The sequence below is a fragment of the Protomyctophum bolini genome (assembly GCF_963924005.1).
Source record: "Protomyctophum bolini genome assembly, chromosome: 8".
In the NCBI taxonomy this organism is placed as follows: domain Eukaryota; kingdom Metazoa; phylum Chordata; class Actinopteri; order Myctophiformes; family Myctophidae; genus Protomyctophum; species Protomyctophum bolini.
This window is the reverse complement of record NC_137869.1, coordinates 4,873,283-4,895,553: the sequence shown is the minus strand read 5'-3', so window position 1 is coordinate 4,895,553 and position 22,271 is coordinate 4,873,283. Positions and strand designations below refer to the sequence as shown.

The window sequence follows — 22,271 nt, the reverse complement described above, 5'->3', positions numbered from 1 at the left end:
AGAGGATAATTCAAGCTTTCCCTACAGCTGCAATGTTGGTGATTTTGATGTTGTTTAATATAATTAGAGGGGACGTTTCTGTTTGGATGAATGCGCTGTCTATGGGAAGTGTCACCTAGGTATCACCTTGCTGGCAAGATGGCAGCCGTGTGAATAAAGATAATTGAACCTGTTGGTTAAAAATCACACCCGTGTGAAGTGAGGGGCACAAACACTCAAAAAGTGCTTTGACAAAAACCTAACTCCACTTGAGCTGGATGGTTTTTTTTTGTTTGTTTTAATTTGCTGAAAAAAAAATCAACATTTTGGATTTAGGTGCTTTCTTCCAGACAGCAGACGTTGTCGCCTGTTGTCATCGTCAAAACTAAACGTGTGGGGGTACGGTGGCACAGGCCCGGTTTAGTAGTTAATTGTTTAGTTAATTTTCAATGAGACCTGCGTTTTCTTTTCTGTACTCGCAGAGAATTTGAGGGGCAAGCATATTTACGCGGTCCCGTGAAATTGTCACGCGCCCGTTCTTTCTTCTTTGTAGAATCGTCGAAATGGGTTAATCTAGGCGAGCTCAATGCACTGAAGCCTGAATGTTGTGTGTTGTGTCCCTCCCTGTGCTGGCAGAAAACACCTCAATGCACTGAAGCCTGAATGTTGTGTGTTGTGTCCCTCCCTGTGCTGGCAGAAAACACCTCAATGCACTGAAGCCTGAATGTTGTGTGTTGTGTCCCTCCCTGTGCTGGCAGAAAACACCTCAATGCACTGAAGCCTGAATGTTGTGTGTTGTGTCCCTCCCTGTGCTGGCAGAAAACACCTCAATGCACTGAAGCCTGAATGTTGTGTGTTGTGTCCCTCCCTGTGCTGGCAGAAAACACCTCAATGCACTGAAGCCTAAATGTTGTGTGTTGTGTCCCTCCCTGTGCTGGCAGAAAACACCTCAATGCACTGAAGCCTGAATGTTGTGTGTTGTGTCCCTCCCTGTGCTGGCAGAAAACACCTCAATGCACTGAAGCCTGAATGTTGTGTGTTGTGTCCCTCCCTGTGCTGGCAGAAAACACCTCAATGCACTGAAGCCTAAATGTTGTGTGTTGTGTCCCTCCCTGTGCTGGCAGAAAACAGCTCAATGCACTGAAGCCTAAATGTTGTGTGTTGTGTCCCTCCCTGTGCTGGCAGAAAACCTCAATGCACTGAAGCCTAAATGTTGTGTGTTGTGTCCCTCCCTGTGCTGGCAGAAAACACCTCAATGCACTGAAGCCTAAATGTTGTGTGCTGTGTCCCTCCCTGTGCTGGCAGAAAACCTCAATGCACTGAAGCCTAAATGTTGTGTGTTGTGTCCCTCCCTGTGCTGGCAGAAAACCTCAATGCACTGAAGCCTAAATGTTGTGTGTTGTGTCCCTCCCTGTGCTGGCAGAAAACCGTGCTCCATCTGATGAGGTCCAGAGACGAGGTCGTCCGTCAGTACGTGGCTCGCCTCGTCCACGCCTTTGCTTCCCTGGCCGAGGGTAAGTGCTCCACAGGGATGGGGAAAGTACTCGCACATGATACTTCAGACAGTAAAAGTATCTGGCTCCGAGACATGGACACTTTCAAAGAAACGGTTGGATGGTACTTACACCCGCCTTCTAATGAGAGCGCAAAATCTGTCTTGGAAGAGCCACCCATTGACTAATCTAATATACAGTCAGCAACCTTCCCTGTGTTTCTACACTGGTCCGATCCAGAAGAGCGCAGTTTTCCGGCCACTGCTACAGAGCTGACAATGAGGTTATATCTTCCCTTCTTCTCTGGAGTCCTGCCTCAGAGCGGACGATAGGTAGAAAGCTGTCGTTCCCTGCATGTCATCGTTAGGGACACATGCTTCAGTAGGCAGGAACTGGGAGTGGCAATGAAAGACCAGTGCTTCAGTAGGCAGGAACTGGGAGTGGCAATGAAAGACCAGTGCTTCAGTAGGCAGGAACTGGGAGTGGCAATGAAAGACCAGTGCTTCAGTAGGCAGGAACTGGGAGTGGCAATGAAAGACCAGTCCTTCAGTAGGCAGGAACTGGGAGTGGCAATGAAAGACCAGTGCTTCAGTAGGCAGGAACTGGGAGTGCCAATGAAAGACCAGTGCTTCAGTAGGCAGGAACTGGGAGTGCCAATGAAAGACCAGTGCTTCAGTAGGCAGGAACTGGGAGTGCCAATGAAAGACCAGTGCTTCAGTAGGCAGGAACTGGGAGTGCCAATGAAAGACCAGTGCTTCAGTAGGCAGGAACTGGGAGTGCCAATGAAAGACCAGTGCTTCAGTAGGCAGGAACTGGGAGTGCCAATGAAAGACCAGTGCTTCAGTAGGCAGGAACTGGGAGTGCCAATGAAAGACCAGTGCTTCAGTAGGCAGGAACTGGGAGTGCCAATGAAAGACCAGTGCTTCAGTAGGCAGGAACTGGGAGTGCCAATGAAAGACCAGTGCTTCAGTAGGCAGGAACTGGGAGTGGCAATGAAGGACCGGGAAGTCTGGCGTAGCATTGTGGAATCCATGATCTCGACCGCGGTCGAAAAATGATGAAAAGTATACCGATACTGCAATGTAGAAATACTCCCGTTATGAGTAAAAGTCGGTGAATTAAAATTTACTTGAGTTAAAGTACTACGGTATTGGCGTCAAAATGTACTTAAAGTACTCATTAAGTTCAAAATGTATTAAAAAAAAAATCCTTTTGAAAATACGTATGCGTTGCATTGTGAGCTTGTTGATCGGCTATTATGTCATGTAATGTATGTTTTGTAATAATAACCCAAATCTACAAAGTAATTAGTAACTAGTGTTTTCAAATAAATGTAGTGGAGTAAAAGTACAATATTTGGATCTGAGATGTAGTGGCTGTAGAAGTAAAAGTACTGGAAGTTGGAAATACTCGAGTGAAGTACAAATACCTCAACATTTTACTTAAGTACAGTACTTAGAGGTACTTAGTTACTTAGTCCACCACTTGTGCTCCAGCAGTATACGGTACGTCAGTGGTTCTCAACTCTTTTCATATCAAGGTCCATTATTTATTCATTATCCCATTCTGACCTGAGATCAGATTCATACGAGGTTTCCACTGTACACACACTGGTCTGATTAACCCATTCTGACCTGAGATCAGATTCTAAAAATGTCAGTCGTTCTTCGATTTTTCAAAAATAGCAGACCTACAAGCTCGTAGCGCGCCACTCGGTGGCGCGCTATGAGCTTGTAGATCTGCTATTTTTCAATAGCTAAAGCATAACATGATGCTATAACACCAAAATGGGTTCCCGTTCAGAATGGGTTATTCATTGACCTCCATTTGATGACATTTAGAATCTCTGACTCAAAACTACAGAATATTCTGTTATTGTTGGATAACATTTTGTACCACAAGTCCATGCTGTATTGATGTGATACCATTAGGAGAGATGACAGGCTAATGTTACCGTCAAAATAACCACTCTTCTACATTCTCTAATTGGTCCATTTGGATAATAAGACATAAGAGGTCTCTTTCCCGACAACAACGTTATATAGTACTTGCACGGACCTATATTATAATTTAATTGGTTCCAACAACGGCAGAAGTTTCTCTTCGGTGTAAGAGCCATGTGATATAACCTTTTATCTCTTCACGTGAAAGATTATTGAATAGATGTTGATTTAATATAGTGGCCACTGGGCAGAGAGACTGAGAGACTGCAAATGTATTCCATAGCAGGGGCAGGCCCCATTAGCTACAATAAGACTACGAAGGTTATGTATTTACTTCTTTAAATTGTTTTGCAATAACTATCATCTTGCTGACACGATGCCTAACCCCATCATGCAGAAAGTGGTTGTGGTTAAATGTCAGCCCAATTATCCTTCCATCGGAGGAGGGGGGTGAGAAAGAGAGAGACAAGCTGCAACCCTTTATGAATCCACCACCTCATTCCATGAGGAGAATGCACGGCCATTTGCACATTTGGAAACAATATTCTACATAACACCACCTATGAATAATTGCATAATTATGTCAAAGGAGTACTACTGAAACGGGTCATTAAGGCTTTGGTCAGAATGTATTGGTCAGAATTTAATGAGAGGATATTCCCTTGAGATGCAGCAGCTCATCTTAGGGTCCTTTCAAACGGGCAGTGATTTAACGCGCCTGTAGTTCATTTTCATTGCGTTTTTTTTCTTTCTGTACGTGCGGAGAGAAGTCGAGGGGCAACAACGCAAGCGTATTTACGTGGGTGCGGTCCCGTGAAATTGTCACGCGCGTGCTCGCTTCGTGCACACGCCCACGACTCACCAGACCTGGATTATGTTTAGCTTTTTTTTGAGTGGTGCAACCACTCCAAGGAACAGCAATGTCCGTGTTCACCTATGTGTTGGTTCACCTATGCATGTGCCTATGTACGTGTTCATGAGCACCTACTGACTACCAGTAGGGGCGCTGTTGTGCCAGAAACAGAGAGAGAGAGATAGTATTAGTGCTGGACTGTTGCCTGCTAATGAGAGAGAGAGGAGAGGAGGGGGGGGAGTTGCACCACTCAGTTCACACAGGTGTGATTTTTTGTTTTACGCTTGGCGTTGTCGCGCCCCTCATGAGCAGACCGGTCGTTGATCCAGGACACAACGTCTGCGTTCATCGCTGCCCGTTTGAGAGGACCTTTAGAGGGGTTCACAATACAACAGAGGTTCTGGTTCACAATACAACAGAGGTTCTGGTTCACGATACAACAGAGGTTCTGGTTCACAATACAACAGTGGTTCTGGTTCACAATACAACAGAGGTTCTCAAACGCTTTTGGACCGGGATCCCCTTGGAGGGGAGAATTGTTTCCAAGTACCCCCCCTCATCCTTGCAACGCCGATAAGCACTTACACTAATGCCATTGGAACGGTTTGTATTACAAACTTTACAACCAAAGTCATTCAGACCCATTTCATAGTCACAAACAAACCTGGTAGAGCATATCAAAGCTCAGTCCAATCCTATCCGACCCAAGGCTCTTGGCTGTGTGTTCTTCCCATCTCTCCCTCTCTTGCCATTCCCTGTCTCTCTCTCTCTCTCTCTCTCTCTCTCTCTCTCTCTCTCTTTCTCTCTCTCTCTATTGAATAAAGCCCCCCCCCCCCACCCACACACAAAAATAACTTTCAGTTTCATTGTTCTCTGCCAAGTATAGGGGAGCAAGTTACCCCCGAGTCACCTCGTAAACTGATTGCTAAAACTAATCTCATAAAATCTATTTGGCACAGCTACTCTAGCCAACAATCTATAGCTTGGGGGGCTAGAGGTTGTTATTAGTTTCAATCCACAAAGTCTGAATTTACTGCCATGCTGCGGAAAATTGATGAGCTATATTCCTCTATGTGGTATTATGACAAGGGCTTAGAGCATGGCATGGCAGGGGAAAAACCATTTATCCAGTGAAGCAAGCTTATTAGTCGTCTCTCGAGCAGGGGTCTTATTATTCGTCTCTCGAGCAGGGGTCTTATTATTCGTCTCTGGAGCAGGGGTCTTCAACGTTTTTCAGGCCAAGGAAAGGACCCCTTGCTGAGAGAGAGAGATGAAGTAAGAGCATTTCATAGATGGCTTCAAAGACTAGTTTGACAGCACTATCATCAGTGCAGATTATTTATTTTAGTAGTTTGTTTGTTTGTTTATTTATTATTTTTTTCTGACATAAACCCTCAATAGAGGCTATGCGCGTGATATCATCATCATACCAGGAAGTTATGTGGGAACGCCTACTGAGTGGCAAAAAACTATTTTCTGGCCTTGACAGCCCATACATCCAAACAGAAAAGTCATATTTCATTGCATGAAATGACTTTAAACAACATTAAATTCACTTGGTCACTCACTTTGCCACTCGATCTGCCATTCACTATATGCATGCGCATACCCTCTATACTTAGTAAACTTGACCTTTGGCTCTGTACTTTGTTTGCTCCTTCTTTCCATCGACACCAAACAACAAAAATAGCCGATCTATAAGCTCAAGGTCATTTTGGCATTTTGCTCTCCTCAGGATAGGGATTCTTGGTACAAGTGGTTCATAAAAAGGGTGGGGGAAAACAATCGCTCACACAACGGCAGACCCCCAGGGGTTCCAGACCCCCTGTAATAACTCTGTGGAGTGGACCCCCACCCTGCCACACCCCACCCAGGGGTTCCGGACCCCCTGTAAGTTGAAGACCCCTGCTTGTCTGTCTCACTACGCTAAGCCCTCATGTGTTGTCTTCCAGGTCGCGTGTACCTCTCCCAGATCCCCTTTCTGCTCAGACTCCTGACGGAGACACTGCGGAGGGAGGAGAAAGACTCGCTGGGCCGAGAGAACATCCTGGTAGCCATGCAGAAACTCAGCCTCAGGTAACACTGATGGTACTTTGGTCATCATGAATACGAGAGAACATCCTGGTAGCCATGCAGAAACTCAGCCTCAGGTAACACTGATGGTACTTTCATAAATACGTCCATACACTGACGGACCAATGTGTCCGTGGCAAAGACTTGGTCTTGTCAGTGGCAAATGTTCTTATTTTGATCATAAGACCCAATTATTGAATGTCAAGTCTCCAGGTGTTCTTCAGAATATGTATGACACTTATTTACTACAACACTATGGCATATTGGGAGTCCAACTAGTACTAGCGGTTCTCAAATGTTTTATTTGTAAGGACCACAATAACTCTGAGAGTGTACAACAAATAGAACCAAATGGACCCACACATCGGTCACAGTCCAATTTACAATTTAGGTATTTAGCAGATAATTAATCCAGAGCGATTTACAGTAAGCACATAATGGATGCACAGAAACCTGCTATAGTTGCTAAATGTAGGGGATGCAAAGAAACCTGCTAGTTGATATATGCATACTAATTCCTTATATTAGTACCTCACACTACCTCGTCTTATGTCTCTCTAGAAGCGTTACTATTCCAAACGAGGTGCTTTTTGTAATCGTGGCTCACCGCTCACCACCTCACCACCTCACCACCACCACCACAATTACAATGAGTCTCTCTTTGTGCATCCCATTCCTGTTTCTCTTCCCAGCAGCCATTATTATGCTCGTGTTGTTCAAGAAAATTGTGTACAGCAGGGGGGCGGGGGGGGGGGGGGGGGGGGTTCAACGTTTTACAGGCCAAGAACCCTTTAGCAGAGAGAGAGAGAGAGATGCAGCCCCCCCCCCACACACACACACACACACACACACACACACACACACACACACACACACACACTACCATTGCGTGAGATTGTGCTGTCAAACTTGCTCGGTATATTTAGATGATCATTTAAATGTACTTTCGTGTTTAGTTTGTTCCTTTTATGTTGGAGTCAGATTATATTTATTATTATATTGTATTTTCAGACATTCAAATGATGATTTGTGGAGGAATCACAAACATTTTGGCCCCTTTAGTAACTCTGAGAACCCCCTAGGGGTCCCGGACCCCCTAGTTGAAGACCCCCTAGTACAGGAAGTGGACGTCATGAACAGATCCAGTCAAATCTGAGGCGATCGATATCAGTACATTAGAGCAGTGGTTCCCAAAGTGGGGTCCGGGGACCCCCGGGGGTCCTTGAGGGAGCTCCAGGGGGACCCCAGCTAAATGATAGTTAGGAACCAAATGGACCCTTATGGGACTGTAACTCAGAGAGTGTAAAAAAAAATTACACTCGTACACACTCAGTTAAATTAACAGTGATTTTACAATACTGTATATATTGGGGTCCCAGAGATAGAAATGCCATTAAATGTGGACCTGTAGCCTAATTCAGGTCAAACCGCGGGGGGCCCTTGGTTGAAAATAACTGCTAGAGCCATAAACATCTTCTCTTAGCATATATGTCCTTGGCATATAGTTTCAAATGGGGGTCCATGCAGGCTAATGAGTGTCAATTTGGGGGTCGTTGACAGGAAGAAGTTTGGGAACCAGTGCATTAGAGTAAAAGACACTTGTCCTGTGTGAATGCGGCCCGTGTGCCACACAGACGCGGGGGGAGGGGTGAAAAGGACACAGGGTCCCTGGGTAATACTAGTCCTGTGTGAATACTATAGTGCTCCAGTCTTTTGGGCGACTGTAATTCATTTTTTTTCTTTCCTCAGGTGAGATGCAGAGCTGCTTTGTTTTGAACCACAATGGCTTGTTATTGTAATTCCCCAATGTTTGTTGTGGCAGCGCGTCACACAATGGAACTTTAATTTCGCTTCTTGGCAGAGGGACATCATTTACACAGTGTGTAATACATGTACATGTATCAGATGTCGTTGTATATGCATGATAAATCTGTGGGCAAAACAAAGCCGGCCTCGGGGCTTAGAACAACGACGACGTCGCCTCGTCTCGCCGATTTTATCCCCTCGTTAATTACTGTCACGTTTCGATATAGGCGGAGCCAACAGACGGCCATGATAGCGGACGATATGATTGGCTTGCTGGTGGACGAGCTGCAGGACTCGGACTGCCTGAACGACTACACTCTGGTGTACTCCGTGGCCCTGCTCATGAACCTGTGTCTGCGAACGCAAGGTACAGTACGCCTTCTGTCCTGCAGGGGGCACCAACATGTCCGTATGCAATACACGGACGTGGCAAAGACTCGGTCATGTCCGTGGGAAAGTTTACATTTTCTGTTTTACACACCATTATTATAATGTAATAATTTGTATCATAACATCCACTTACTGAATGACAATCTCCAGGTTTTCTACCAGAATAAGTATGACAATTGTTTGTTATGACACTATGTTACATTAGGAGTCCAACATACACGTTGCAAAAAATAGGAAACGTCAGGAAAACAATATATGACTATGTCATCATTCATTGTTTTGCTACTTTTGATGTGACTGTAGAATGATAACACAAAAAGTTTTAACACGGAGATAAGAGGTTTCTACCCGACATCAACAATATGCAACTTTTTCTCTCCAATGTGATGTCTTTTGATAAAGAACTAACCAACCAACACAAATGGAAAATCAATACGAATCAAATCAAATTATATATATATTTTTTTTCTTAACACAGTGCTCTGCGTCTGCCCAGTCAAATACACGTCATGTAAGAGGTTTGTGACCTCATGCTCAGAACCTGTCACATAAAATGAAACGATAATACATCGTTTTCTGGGGAGGAAATCCGTTAAAAGGCCATGATGTCAACTTACCGAGGCTTCTGTCCAGCGTTATTTCTGATGGATAATTGCATTAAAGACACAGTTATGGGCCCATTATGATTTAGCCTGAAGAATAAAGCCCTCCAATCAAATTGGATCTGTCTGCTGCGGTCTGTCAGAAAATGGTGTCTTATAAGAATGCACTATTCTGACCTCATGCGTCATATCGTCTCTGTCGGGTGGCAAACCTCACATGTCCTCACACAAAAACGGCAATATCTACAAGCTCAAAACATGTCGTTTTGAGCTTGCAGAGCTGCAACTTTTGCTGTTTTTGAGTGGCACTGTAGTATGAATTAGGGCAACAACAAAAAAACTTTTGAAAGCTTTTGAATACCGGCATGTACAGTAGATACCGGTAATATGTTTCTGCCTGACAGCAACGATATCTAGAGTGTATCTGACTTAAAGGAGAATTCCATGCTAGAATGCTTTCTTATCTTTCTTACCTTTCTTTGTAGTTGTTACGTCCCCACCAAAGAGGTCCAGGTGTTTTTTTTGTGCAAAAACTCCTTATTGGCTATTTTCCCTACCATAAGCCCTCAATGAATTGCATTGCATTGAATGGGAATTGAATGGGGCTATGGGGTGTTATGCTAGTTCGCTTATTTCCATCGAAAGAAGTAGTAAAGTGTGCCGCTTGGGATATTATTTACATTATGAAGAGAGGATATATACAAAGAAATTATAATTTTGAGCGATGGAAATAAGCGACCCCATAGCCCCATTCAATTCCCATTCAATTCAATGCAATTCATTTAGGGCTTATGGTAGGGGAAACGGCCAATAAGGAGCTTTTGCACAAAATAACACCTGGACCTCTTTGGTGGGGACGAAACAACTACAAAGAAAGGTAAGAAAGCCTTTTAGTATGGAATTCTCCTTTAAATTCACACTGAGAACACCCTCTCTCTCTCTCTCTCTCTCTCTCTCTCTCTCTCCCCCTCCCTCCCTCTCTCTCGCTCTCCCTCTCTCTCTCTCTCTCCCCCCCCCCTCCCTCCCTCCCTCTCTCTCTCCCCCTCCCTCCCTCTCTCTCTCTCTCTCTCTCCCTCTCTCCCCCCCCCCTCCCTCCCTCCCTCCCTCCCTCCCTCTCTCTCTCTCTCTCCCTCCCTCTCTCTCATTGCTCCAGGCCTCTTTATAGAATTTGTCAATCTAATACTGGAGGTCCTTTGATGTAATGGAAAACGCAGTAAATCAAATCTAAACCGAGGAAGAGTTAACAGAAAATGTATTGACACTAGTCTGCAGTGCAGGAGGAAAACAAACTCAAAGGCCTCATTCTCGTTTTCCAAGAAGGCGAAATTATGCAAAAACACGCAGGAATGCAGACAGTGACTTAATTAATAACATTAATTGCATCATAGGGGAATTTAATTTAAAGGGATTTGTGTGTGTGTGTGTGTGTGTGTGTGTGTGTGTGTGTGTGTGTGTGTGTGTGTGTGCGCGTGTACAGGAAAGAGGAAGTGTGCAGAGAATGCTAAACACGTGTTGAAAGTCCTAACAGACCTTTTGGGACATGAGAATCATGAGGTACAGTATACACACACACACACACACACACACACACACACACACACACTTGTATTACTATACTTGTGAGGACATGAACGTTTTAAGACGGCAATTATATGACTGGTATTGTTGTTTAGCAAACCCTTAAGCTGTAAATAGAGGACAATGGTGAGCTATTTTCGGTGAGCAACACATACAGTACAGGCACTACTGTAGGTACAAATCACGCATAACTCTCCATTAACCCCTAAAGCCAACCTCTAATGTTGCATAATCCCAATTTTAACCCCAACCTGAATCTTTTGATTTAATTGATTGATTGAATACTTCATTACCACTTTGCATAAAAAAAGCATGGGAAAGAACAGTTCAATACGAGGTCTGCTAAGAGGATTTCAATGCCAAGAAAGCCTATGGCTGCTTTCAATAGAGCGCCGAAGTCACTGATGTCACTCGCTCATCCCCTGGTTCATGGAAGTTTTTCTCTATGGAGAATAACATGGGGTCATCTTAAAATCGTCTCGTATAAGAACTGTGGTCCAAAAATGAACAAACTGTCTCGGCGATATTGTCACACACACGCACACACACGCGCGCGCACGCACATTGCACAAGAACAAGCTTAAAGCTTTTGGCATCTTTGTCTAGGACACTCGAGGTCGACTCAACATGTGGCTGAGAAAAAGAAAGTGTGTTTATGTATGTTTTACTTTCATAGTTGAAAACACTGATATAAAAGCAACAAACAGAAGCTGTGAATCTTTGGTAACCACTCTCCGGCGGTCCAACAAACAAACAGCTGTTACAATCTCTTTATTGTCGTAATGGTTGCATCATGCAGTTTTTAATGTCATCCTGACCGCTGATTTATAACAATTATTGAGCTGTTACTTTTTGTGTAAACACAACGAGTTATAGCTGAGGTCTTGTGATGTTTTTGTACATATGTCAGTGGACAGGACAGAACAATAGGTTGTCCAAAACTACTTACTTTCCAAGATTCAAATGCAAACGTATCAGATCAACAAGCTCAACATGAGTGGCTTCGCACCATGTTTAACCCATTCTGAACGGGAACCCATTTCAGTGTTAGCACCATGTTATGCTTTAGCTATTGAAAAATAGCAGATCTACAAGCTCATAGCGCGCCACTCGGTGGCGCGCTATGAGCTTGTAGATCTGCTATTTTTTGAAAAATCAAAGAACGACTGACATTTTTAGAATCTGATCTCAGGTCAGAATGGGTTAATCAGACCAGTGTGTGTCCAGTGGAAACCTCGTATGAATCTGATCTCAGGTCAGAATGGTTTCAAGCTTGCCGATCTGCTACTTTTGATGCCTTTGTGTGACACTAGTATGATCAAGTAGGGTGAAACACAAAGAAGTTAGAAACAAGCCCCAAGTTGCTTATGATAAGCAGACATGATAACATTTGGTGTGTGTGTGTGTGTGTGTGTGTGTGTGTGTGTGTGTGTGTGTGTGTGTGTGTGTGTGTGTGTGTGTGTGTGTGTGTGTGTGTGTGTGCGTGTGTGTGTGTGTGCACGTGCGTGTGTTCCAGATCCGTCCATATGTGAATGGAGCCCTATACAGCATCCTGTCTGTTCCCTCAGTGCGAGAGGAAGCCAGGGAGATGGTGAGATGGGATTAAACACTTTCCACATATTTATTTTTGGCAAATTGTGGAACTCCAAGGTGTTCATAATCAAACAATATAAATATACACATATACGAGTAAGACGCGCAAACGCGGGAAGCGAACGCAGCTCGTACATATTTGGGTTTTGGACGTATAGCTGCTTTGGGGACTCCTTATATGGTTATGGCTGAGTCATGGTGACGTAACAGCGGGACACTCACTCAGCTCCATATATGGGCACAAAAGCGGGACAGACAGACAGACACACAGACAGACATGATCTGCTAGGTCTCATAGTAAGTGCTCACTGCGTTCGCAATCACCTTTGTTGGGTGGAAACCTCTTGTTCAAAACCGTTACTGAGGTCATTCTTTTAGAATTTTTTTTTAAATAATTTTTATCCCACGATTTTGTAGCCCACTTTTCACCCCTGTGTCAATTACCTAATGTGATCCTGGGCTCTACACACCCTCCGCCACCCTAGTCCCCATATATGTGGGACATGGGGAGAGCAACGGACTTGAACTCATGCTTCCTTCATGACTGAGTGTCCAAGTCGCTCCTTTACACCTGACAGGGGGGGGAGTTTCCCTGGTTGGACGTACTGTAGCGTGTGGATTAAGGACATCTGAAACATTTTCTAAATGAATTTAAGCACATGCTACTTCCGTCACATTTTACTTCAGTCATGCGAGTGTTAGCAGACCCAAAACGTTTGATACTTCCCAGCAAGCACGGTCAGGACCTGGACGAATTAGTGACGTCTCGATTGGGGCCAGATCAAGTCAAACCAAGACTAGTCACATCTGTCCCAGAATATCACCTGATTTCAACCAACATAAATCCTGCCCACTAAAGCTATTTCATAGTCTGGATTTTCGGTGGTGAGGTGACCACCGAACTACAACATGACGTCACTGAGGTGACCACCGAACATGACGTCACGAGCCGCGGTGAAGAGCAAACCACCGCCACCGCTCCAGCCCTTCTCTCTGTTTTTACCCACCACCACTCAACGTTATTTCAGCTCCGGTGGTCAGCTCACCACCAAAAATCCAGACTATGAATGAGCCTTAAGTCGGACGTCCCTGGATGAATCAGAGAGAGTCCGCTCGAGGCCAGACCAACTTAAGTCATATCATAACTAGTCTGGCCCAGAATAAGCTACCGTATATATTATTTCAAGTAGTGAAGATGTCCTGGAAATTACGTAAAGATCATGACGCCATTTGGCTTGCTGGGTTGTGTGTGTAAAAATGGGTTTTCTGCCGGACAACAACGATGTATGCCAAGTAGCTATAAATGAATGTAAGACACAGTGTGTTTTTGTGTCACACTCATGCAGAGTGTGGAAGAGATCCTGTGCTGCTACAGGAAAGAAGAGAACCCCGTTCTCAACAGGCAGATTGAGTTTATCATCAAGCAACTCAACTCGGGTCAGTATATCCATATCGGCTTCTAGGAACCATCTTTAGGAACAGATCAAATTCTCTGTTCATTTGGTTCCCCAAATGAAGAGAGAAATGCATTTGATTTGTTCTGCAATCCATTGGGAACTGGAAATTCTGGAAATCCACTGGAAATTCCGTGGGAACTGGCAATGACAAAATTGGGGAGACTTTTTTTTCTTCATTATTTAAGAAAGAAAAATGGAAATCATCTAGCTTGGTTAACACGCCCAGAACGCCCGGGGGTATTTAGGACCATTAAACCAGGGCGCGCAGCGTGCCTATTTCAACGTGGCACAGCGCCATCTTTGAAGTAGCTAGAAGTAGCTAGATGTAGCCAAAAAAAACCCAGAGGGAATCGACAAGAATTGAATTTAACGCGACAAGCGACGGGACCGCGACGGGCCGTCAAAAACACAATCTTTGGTTAGAATTGGAAAGCATTGATTTAGATCAAGAGTTATTCACGTTTTAAGATTTTCGATCTCATCCACTAAAATGGAGGGGGACCACTTTGGATGACGTCCCAACAGGAAATGACATGGAATGTTGCCCAAAAGGCGCTCCCAGACTGTGGAGCGGTGCGCTCGGTTATGGAATGATTGATGTTCCGTCCTGTGATTAATCTCCGTCCTGTGATTAATCTCCGTCCTGTGATTAATCTATTTGATAGGACGGAGACCTCCGTTTATGCCACTCAAGGTGTTAAATGGCGTATGCGTTACTGTATGCATATACAATTCATAGCCATTTAAGCTGTAACTAGGCTACGTTTGAACTTAGTAATACACACTCTTGGTGTGTATTACAATATGACCGGTATGTGCAAAGATAAGAAAATGTAATATAATAATTACTGTACATGCATATACCATTCATAGCCATTTAAGCTATAACTAGGCTACGTTTGAACTTAGTGCGAGGTGGTGCAACTGGCTCTTGGTGTGTATTACAATATTCTGCAAAGATAAGAAAATGTAATAGAATACGGACTACGGTTGCCTTTTCAACTGTATATTGTGGGCTAGAAGAAGCTATCTTATATATGGTGTGTTTATATGAGGCATAATTGTGTATGTGTATATACTTTACTTTGTATCTAATGTATTTTGTCGGTCAGTGTATTTGATTGTGTACTTTGTGTCTGTCTGTGTGTGCAATGCAGTCGAGGAAGAGGGGGCCGAGTCAGACGACGAGGAGGAAGAGGAGGATGATGATGTAAGACCAACACATTATTTACCCATCTATTGTACACACACCCTCACGTTGTCTACTGTACAACATACACATTTCGCTATTCTTCTTGAAAAACAATATGCCTAATGGTATACAGTATATATGGGACAAGTGGAAGATAAGAAATGGCATTATATAATTTGTGACATTTCAGTATATTAACACGGAGCCCAACCAGAACCGTAGTAACCGTAGGATTAAGCTAATCGTCTAGCCCGCCAGAACAGTAGCCTACGCTTTCCAGGGTTTATATATTCTTTAATCCATGGTTTGGTCGGATCGAATCGTTAGCTGCCGCTCGTTAGCATAACAGTCAAAGTGGGACATGTATGGGCCTGTATCTCCAAATCGGCTACAGTCGTTTCTGGTGAAAACAAGGTTTTTCAACGGCTGACAGCAGGAGGCGCTGTGATACTCGCAGTCGGGTTTTTACACCACCGACCGAGAGAACAACAACCGGTCAAGACGCCACACACAGCATTCTGTCATTGTAACATCCGGTTACGGATGTTTGGCTCTTCAAAATAAGGGTTGCGCACGATAATACCTTGGCAATGCGCGATAGATAGAAACATGATACTACTTTAGATAGATAGATAGATTCTATCTATCTATCTAAAGTAGTATCATGTTTCGTCTGTTTCACTATGCCCATAAGCAATGCCCATGCAGCCAGGCGGAGTGCACGTTCACTAACTCTTACACTAATTAAGTCATAGCTTTTCAACAAGTTGCTCTCTATCGAGAGACAAGCAACTCAGGGCGGTGACTTCAACACAACAGTTCCACTTCAAATAGCGGCAGCATTCAAAGACTTTGCGTGAAAGTATACGTATATAATTGTTTGCGTTTCCTCCTCCTTACAACTGCACTCCATATAGAAAACATTTTCCCAAATGAATAGATTCATTTGTGTTGCGCGTCCCTGGCCATTAGTAAGTGGGAGGGGACTGGAGAGTATATCCCGCAGCGTGCCCTCCTGGGCGCAATGGCGTATCACGTTGCTTTATTGTGTAATTATTAGCGTTGGGACTGCGTTACGGGAATGTCTTATCTCTTATGGGAACGTAATGTGTTATTATGTTATCAATGTCGTCCATTTATTCATTGAAGGTGCGTATGACTATATGTAGGAAGCGTCAGGGTGTGGTATTCGTGAGCTGTTGCAGCATTAACCCATTCTGACCTGAGATCAGATTCATACGAGGTTTCCACTGGACACACACTGGTCTGATTAACCCATTCTGACCCGAGATCAGATTCTAAAAAATGTCAGTCGTTATTCGATTTTTCAAAAATAGCAGACCTACAAGCTCGTAGCGCGCCACTCGGCGGCGCGCTACGAGCTTGTAGATCTGCTATTTTTCAATAGCTAAAGCATAACATGATGCTAACACCAAAATGGGTTCCCGTTCAGAATGGGTTAAAAGAGCTTGTCCTTGTTGTTGTCACGGCTGCTTACTCCCACGAGTAAAGCCACCAACACAATATGGTAGGCAGGGTACAAAAAAATTAATATAATAATATGCATATCTATGTTGAATAAATATGAATACAACTTCAAACAGGTTTCATACAAACATAACCCACCAGAATACAAGTGAATCTGGACTAATACAGGGGCCATGGGTAAATGCAGATTCGGTGTAAATCTTCCCTGTTCTATTGCACTCACTCACATTTCCAGAGATTTTCTTTTGCTGCTTTTTTACCCATATTATATGAGTCAATGAACAATGGCCACATGCTCTACACACGCAAACCACACACACACACGTCTGGGTGACCCCCTGTACGACCCCCACTCTTAACACGGCAACTTATCTAACTAACCCACTTTCCTAGAGAATTCAATATGCCAGGCTTATCGCCGTCACAAACACACAGTCTCACACACACACACACACACACACACACACACACACACACACACACACACAGGTGGCAGGTGGAGGTGGAGACACCCAATATCTGTGTCACTTTCAGATTGCCATCTACATGTTTGGGAAATGTGTCAAAGGTGGGGTGGGTTTTTTAGTGTTTGTTTGTGTTTCCACTTACCCACCTCCCCCCCCCCCCCCCCCCTCCCCTCATTCTTCCACGTAGTGCCTTTAGCCCCGCCGTGGGGGCCGTGCTTTGAGGATGGTTATTATGTCGGTCAGTCGGTCACTCCATCCGTCCAGCACTATACTGAACAACTATACAGCTAGGGGCTTAACCCATTCTGACCTGAGATCAGATTCATACGAGGTTTCCACTGGACACGCACGTTGGTCTGATTAACCCATTCTGACCTGAGATCAGAGATTCTAAAAATGTCAGTCGTTCAAAAATAGCAGACCTACAAGCTCGTAGCGCGCCACTCGGTGGCGCGCTATGAGCTTGTAGATCTGCTATTTTTCAATAGCTAAAGCATAACATGATGCTAACACCAAAATGGGTTCCCGTTCAGAATGGGTTAACCAGTTAAACCTGCGGGGTCCCGCAGGGGTCTATACACCTCCTCCTCGCCGAAAATACCGAACACGTGTTGGCCGTGGTATTATGACATGCCGAGAATATAGGGATGCTAGTGTTCATGTGGTCAATGCTTTTATTATAACAAGGTTGCCATGCAGCGCTTAATTTACAATTTAGGCATTGAGCAGACGCTCTTAATCCAGAGCGATTTAGAAATAGTCATCTAGGATCATCAGTAAACTAAAAACCTAACATCCGTCTAACAGTAGAATATCAGTACAATGAAACTAAGTAAAACTTAACAGTCACCGGAATATTACATACTGTATGTATGTTGCTAACCAAAAGCTAGTGTACTTTAGAACTTCAGTGCAATTCAAGTCAATTTAAATTTGACTGACTTATAAATCGTTATGTTCTTGTTGACTGACACCCAAAAGTGCATGGTGTATAATAAGGTTTTAATTTGGTCTTGTGTTTTTGTAGAATATACTCTTCTCATAATTATGCTCCTACACATACAGTACTCAACAAATTAACAATACACATGGACGGCACATTCAGATGCATACGTAGTTGCACGTGTTGTGAGCTTGTAGATCTGTTTTTTGCACTGCACAACACCCAGCCTGTGACCTCCCCAGTCCCCAGGGTCCTGTACTTTTACCACTCCGAGGACCACAAAGGCTCTCTTGTGAATACAAGCGGCATTACATGACACTTCTTTTGTTAATTACCTCCTCCATTTTGGTTTACTGATCTATTTTTTTTTTTCGTCCTTTTTCTGACAGGAAGATTTGATGGAGTCGGATCTGGATAAAGAAGAGGAACTGCAACCACAGCCTGGAGAGCTGTGTGGAGAGAGCCTTCTGACCACAGAGTACCTGGGAGTAAGACTACACACACACACACACACACACACACACAGCCTGCTGACCACAGAGTACCTGGGAGTAAGACTTTACACACACACACACACACACACACACACACACACACACACACACACACACACACACACACACACACACACACACACACACACACACACACACACACACACACACACACACACACACACACACACACACACACACACACACACACACACACACACACACACACACACACACACACACACACACACACACAGCCTGCTGACCACAGAGTACCTGGGAGTAAGACTTCACACACACACACACACACACACACACACACACACACACACACACACACACACACAGACTGCTGACCACAGAGTACCTGGGAGTAAGACCACACACACACACACACACACACACACACACACACACACACACACACACACACACACACACACACACACACACACACACACACACACACACACACACAGACTGCTGACCACAGAGTACCTGGGAGTAAGACTTCACTCTCACACACACACACACACACACACACACACACACACACACAGCCTGCTGACCACAGAGTACCTGGGAGTAAGACTTCACTCTCACACACACACACACACACACACACACACACACACACACACACACACACAGCCTGCTGACCACAGAGTACCTGGGAGTAAGACTTCACTCACACGGGTCACAACAGATTGTTGTACAGCTGATGCATGAGACTTGTTTACTGATGCAAGCTCGCAATGCATTTCCAATGGGAGTCACATGGTTTGACACAACATTTGTGTTGTATGAGGGGGAGGGGGGGGGGGCAGTCGAAACACAGCCGGAAGCCGTACAACAAAAATGTTGTGTCAAACCATGTGACTTCCATTGGAAATGCATTGGGGCGGCCATGACACTTACCCTTTGTTTACATCTAGCATCCAATCCAACAATGTATGCTAGATGCGAAGGTGTGAGTGAGGCCTAAGACACACACACACACACACACACACACACACACACACACTAAATGTTTATTTATGTCCACATAATGAGAAGCACGGGAACCTTGTACAAAGGACATAAACACTGCCAGTGCAGTTTGACAGTGGGAGAGCAGCCAGTTACAACGTGCATGTACGGCAAAGCATCGTTACATACAGTACAGCTGACGTGTGTGTGTGTGTGTGTGTGTGTGTGTGTGTGTGTGTGTGCGTGTGTGTGTCACGCATACACACACGTGCGGACACACACACACACACACGTGCAGACACACACACACACACACACACACACAAGCAGTGTATTTCCATTGAGCCTTTTGAGTCAAAGGCTTTCAGCTTTCAGGAAGAAAAGAAGCTTTCAGGGAGAAAGATTTTTGCCGGGGGAAATCCGTATATGACGGAAGTCAGGCTTTTCTCCTCAGAGATGAGTAATAAGGCTGGGAATCAACAAAGGTATTATCAGTGTGACGTGAAGGACTACATGTACATGAGGGACAGAATAGAAGGTATGCACGTGATATCATCGTCCTCATCATACGTCGAAGTTATGCAGGAAGGGAACGCCGCCTGAGTGGCAAAATACTACTCTCTGGCCTTGACAGCCCATACTGTACCTCCAAACAAAGAAATACTACAGTATCTGATTCTATAAAACAACGTTAACCCATTCTGAACGGGAACCCCTTTTGGTGTTAGCATCATGTCATGCTTTAGCTATTGAAAAATAGCAGATCTACAAGCTCATAGCGCGCCACCGAGTGGCGCGCTACGAGCTTGTAGGTCTGCTATTTTTTTAAAATCAAAGAACGACTGACATTTTTAGAATCTGATCTCAGGTCAGAATGGGTTAATCAGACCAGTGTGTGTCCAGTGGAAACCTCGTATGAATCTGATCTCAGGTCAGAATGGGTTAAACTCACTTTGCCACTCACTTAATGCATGCACTTAGGCGCACACCCTCTGTAGGGGGGTCCCTTGTGAGCTCGTCAACACAGTTCCCATAATAGTGGCTTGAAAAGCAGTTCTCCTTGGCTTCAAGCTGTGACGGTATACATTAAACTTTAGTCAACCTGCCCTCCTAGAAGTTATCAGCCAGGATATAATTGATTTTCACATTAATGGCATGCAGGCAGAGAAAGACGAAGACATGCTATAGGCCACTATGGTAGGTAGGCACGTAACGTTTAGAATAGAAATGAGCTTAGAAACAGCATGTAGGTCTGACTGGTGTAGCCCGACAGATACACACTAAGCCATGTGTAATCGCCACGTCTCGTCTGTGGCAAGAATCTCACAGACAGACACACTCCCCGTCAGGCTACTGTATGTGTAAACTGATCAAAGAGCATCGTACAGTCACTTCCCTACATGGGCCGGAGGCCTACATACTTCCTACTGTCTCACACACACACACACACACACACACACACACACACACACACACACACACACGTGACATGTTTATTTATGTCCACATAATCTACAAAGGACATAAACACTGTCGTGCATGCACGGCAAAGCATCGTTACATACAGTACAGCTGACATGCACACACACACACACACACACACACACACACACACACGTTTTTATGTTGCCACACCCACCAGTTCATTATTAAGTATACCATGTTCTGACCTTAGCACCACCCACCTGAACTTAAGTAGTACTAAAGCAGAGTATTTCCATTGAGCCTTTTGAGTCAAAGGCTTTCAGCTTTCAGCAGGTCACATTTACTATGGATATCCATCCCTGATGATGTCACGTGATGTCACGATGACCTGGGCAGCATATAGGCCTATGGGGGCTTGCCTGGGGTGACCAACCAACCAACCAACCAACACACACACACACACTGACGGGAAATGCTAGATTCCATATAGTTAACTGCGACCTGCAGTCGCAATTATTCCGTTTACTGTAAATCAATTAGTCTAAATAACTGTTCAACCCCCTAATTGTGTGCGTGTGTGTGTGCGTGTGCGTGTGTGTGTGTGTGTACGCGTAGATCATGACCAACATGACGAGGAGGAGACCTGCACCTGGGCCCCAGCATAGTGTGGACGAGCCTCTTCAACGGCCTGCCACCCCGAGTGCTCACCCACGTGCCCACGCCACGTGAGTTCAGTTTCCCACGTACTGTACACAACATACACACACAATGCATTGCATACTGTATGTATGGGGACCTCGACATGAGGTTTGAGAGCCACTGCTGTACAGTACACGCATGTGCACAGTGCATACATGTATGTATGCGACCGTAAGTAGGACAGGTATACAATACACCACGACAACAACAGCGGCTATACGCGGTCGGCTGGAACATGTGCTGCCCACCATTTCATAACCATGTCATAACTATAGGCGGCTTATCTCTCTACTCCCATCAAACAGGAGCATTTTGTATACTGTACGCGCACTGTCTGAGGAAGAATTATGGTCTGCTATTATCATATTATGGCCCGTTGTCTCTCTCTATTGTCTTCTCTTTCTTAGTCCCGAAAGCTATTGTTTATATTATATGGCACAGCTTGTCCTGTGTAACATGACAGTGTAGCCATGGTCTGATTCCTTCCACATGCTCCAGGCAGTACGACCACACCTGTGCTGTGTACCAGCTGTATACAACATCTCCCCTGTCCACCCAGGATTGTATATAGGGTGTGTTATGTGTATAGACACATATGTTATTAATTTAATTCATATCTGTTTGAGGGTGTCTTTACTGTTCTTCTGTATACTGTACCCACTGCACTTCTTTGCCCTGTACGTCTGTAACCATGATCTTACTGCTGTGCTGTCTCTGGTGCATGGATCAATAAAGTTATAACCATCCATCTACATTTTTAGACATATTAAGCCAAAGCTCCTTAAATCAAGATACTGTAGAAGATAGAAGGATTGAGCTTCATCGGT

General features: G+C 44.5%; 1 protein-coding gene across 2 annotated transcripts in view; it reads left to right on the top strand.

Moving 5' to 3' along the window:
• armc9 (armadillo repeat containing 9) overlaps positions 1-22,271 on the top strand; it is a 64,819-nt gene that overhangs the window by 25,674 nt on the left and 16,874 nt on the right. For both annotated transcript variants that reach the window (XM_080770365.1, XM_080770364.1), the window contains exons 14-22: positions 1,403-1,493; positions 6,221-6,344; positions 8,375-8,514; positions 10,617-10,693; positions 12,234-12,308; positions 13,657-13,747; positions 14,925-14,977; positions 18,247-18,345; positions 21,361-21,470. In XM_080770365.1, the coding sequence (XP_080626491.1) occupies positions 1,403-1,493; positions 6,221-6,344; positions 8,375-8,514; positions 10,617-10,693; positions 12,234-12,308; positions 13,657-13,747; positions 14,925-14,977; positions 18,247-18,345; positions 21,361-21,470 (860 nt within the window). The remainder of the gene's footprint in view (positions 1-1,402; positions 1,494-6,220; positions 6,345-8,374; positions 8,515-10,616; positions 10,694-12,233; positions 12,309-13,656; positions 13,748-14,924; positions 14,978-18,246; positions 18,346-21,360; positions 21,471-22,271) is intronic.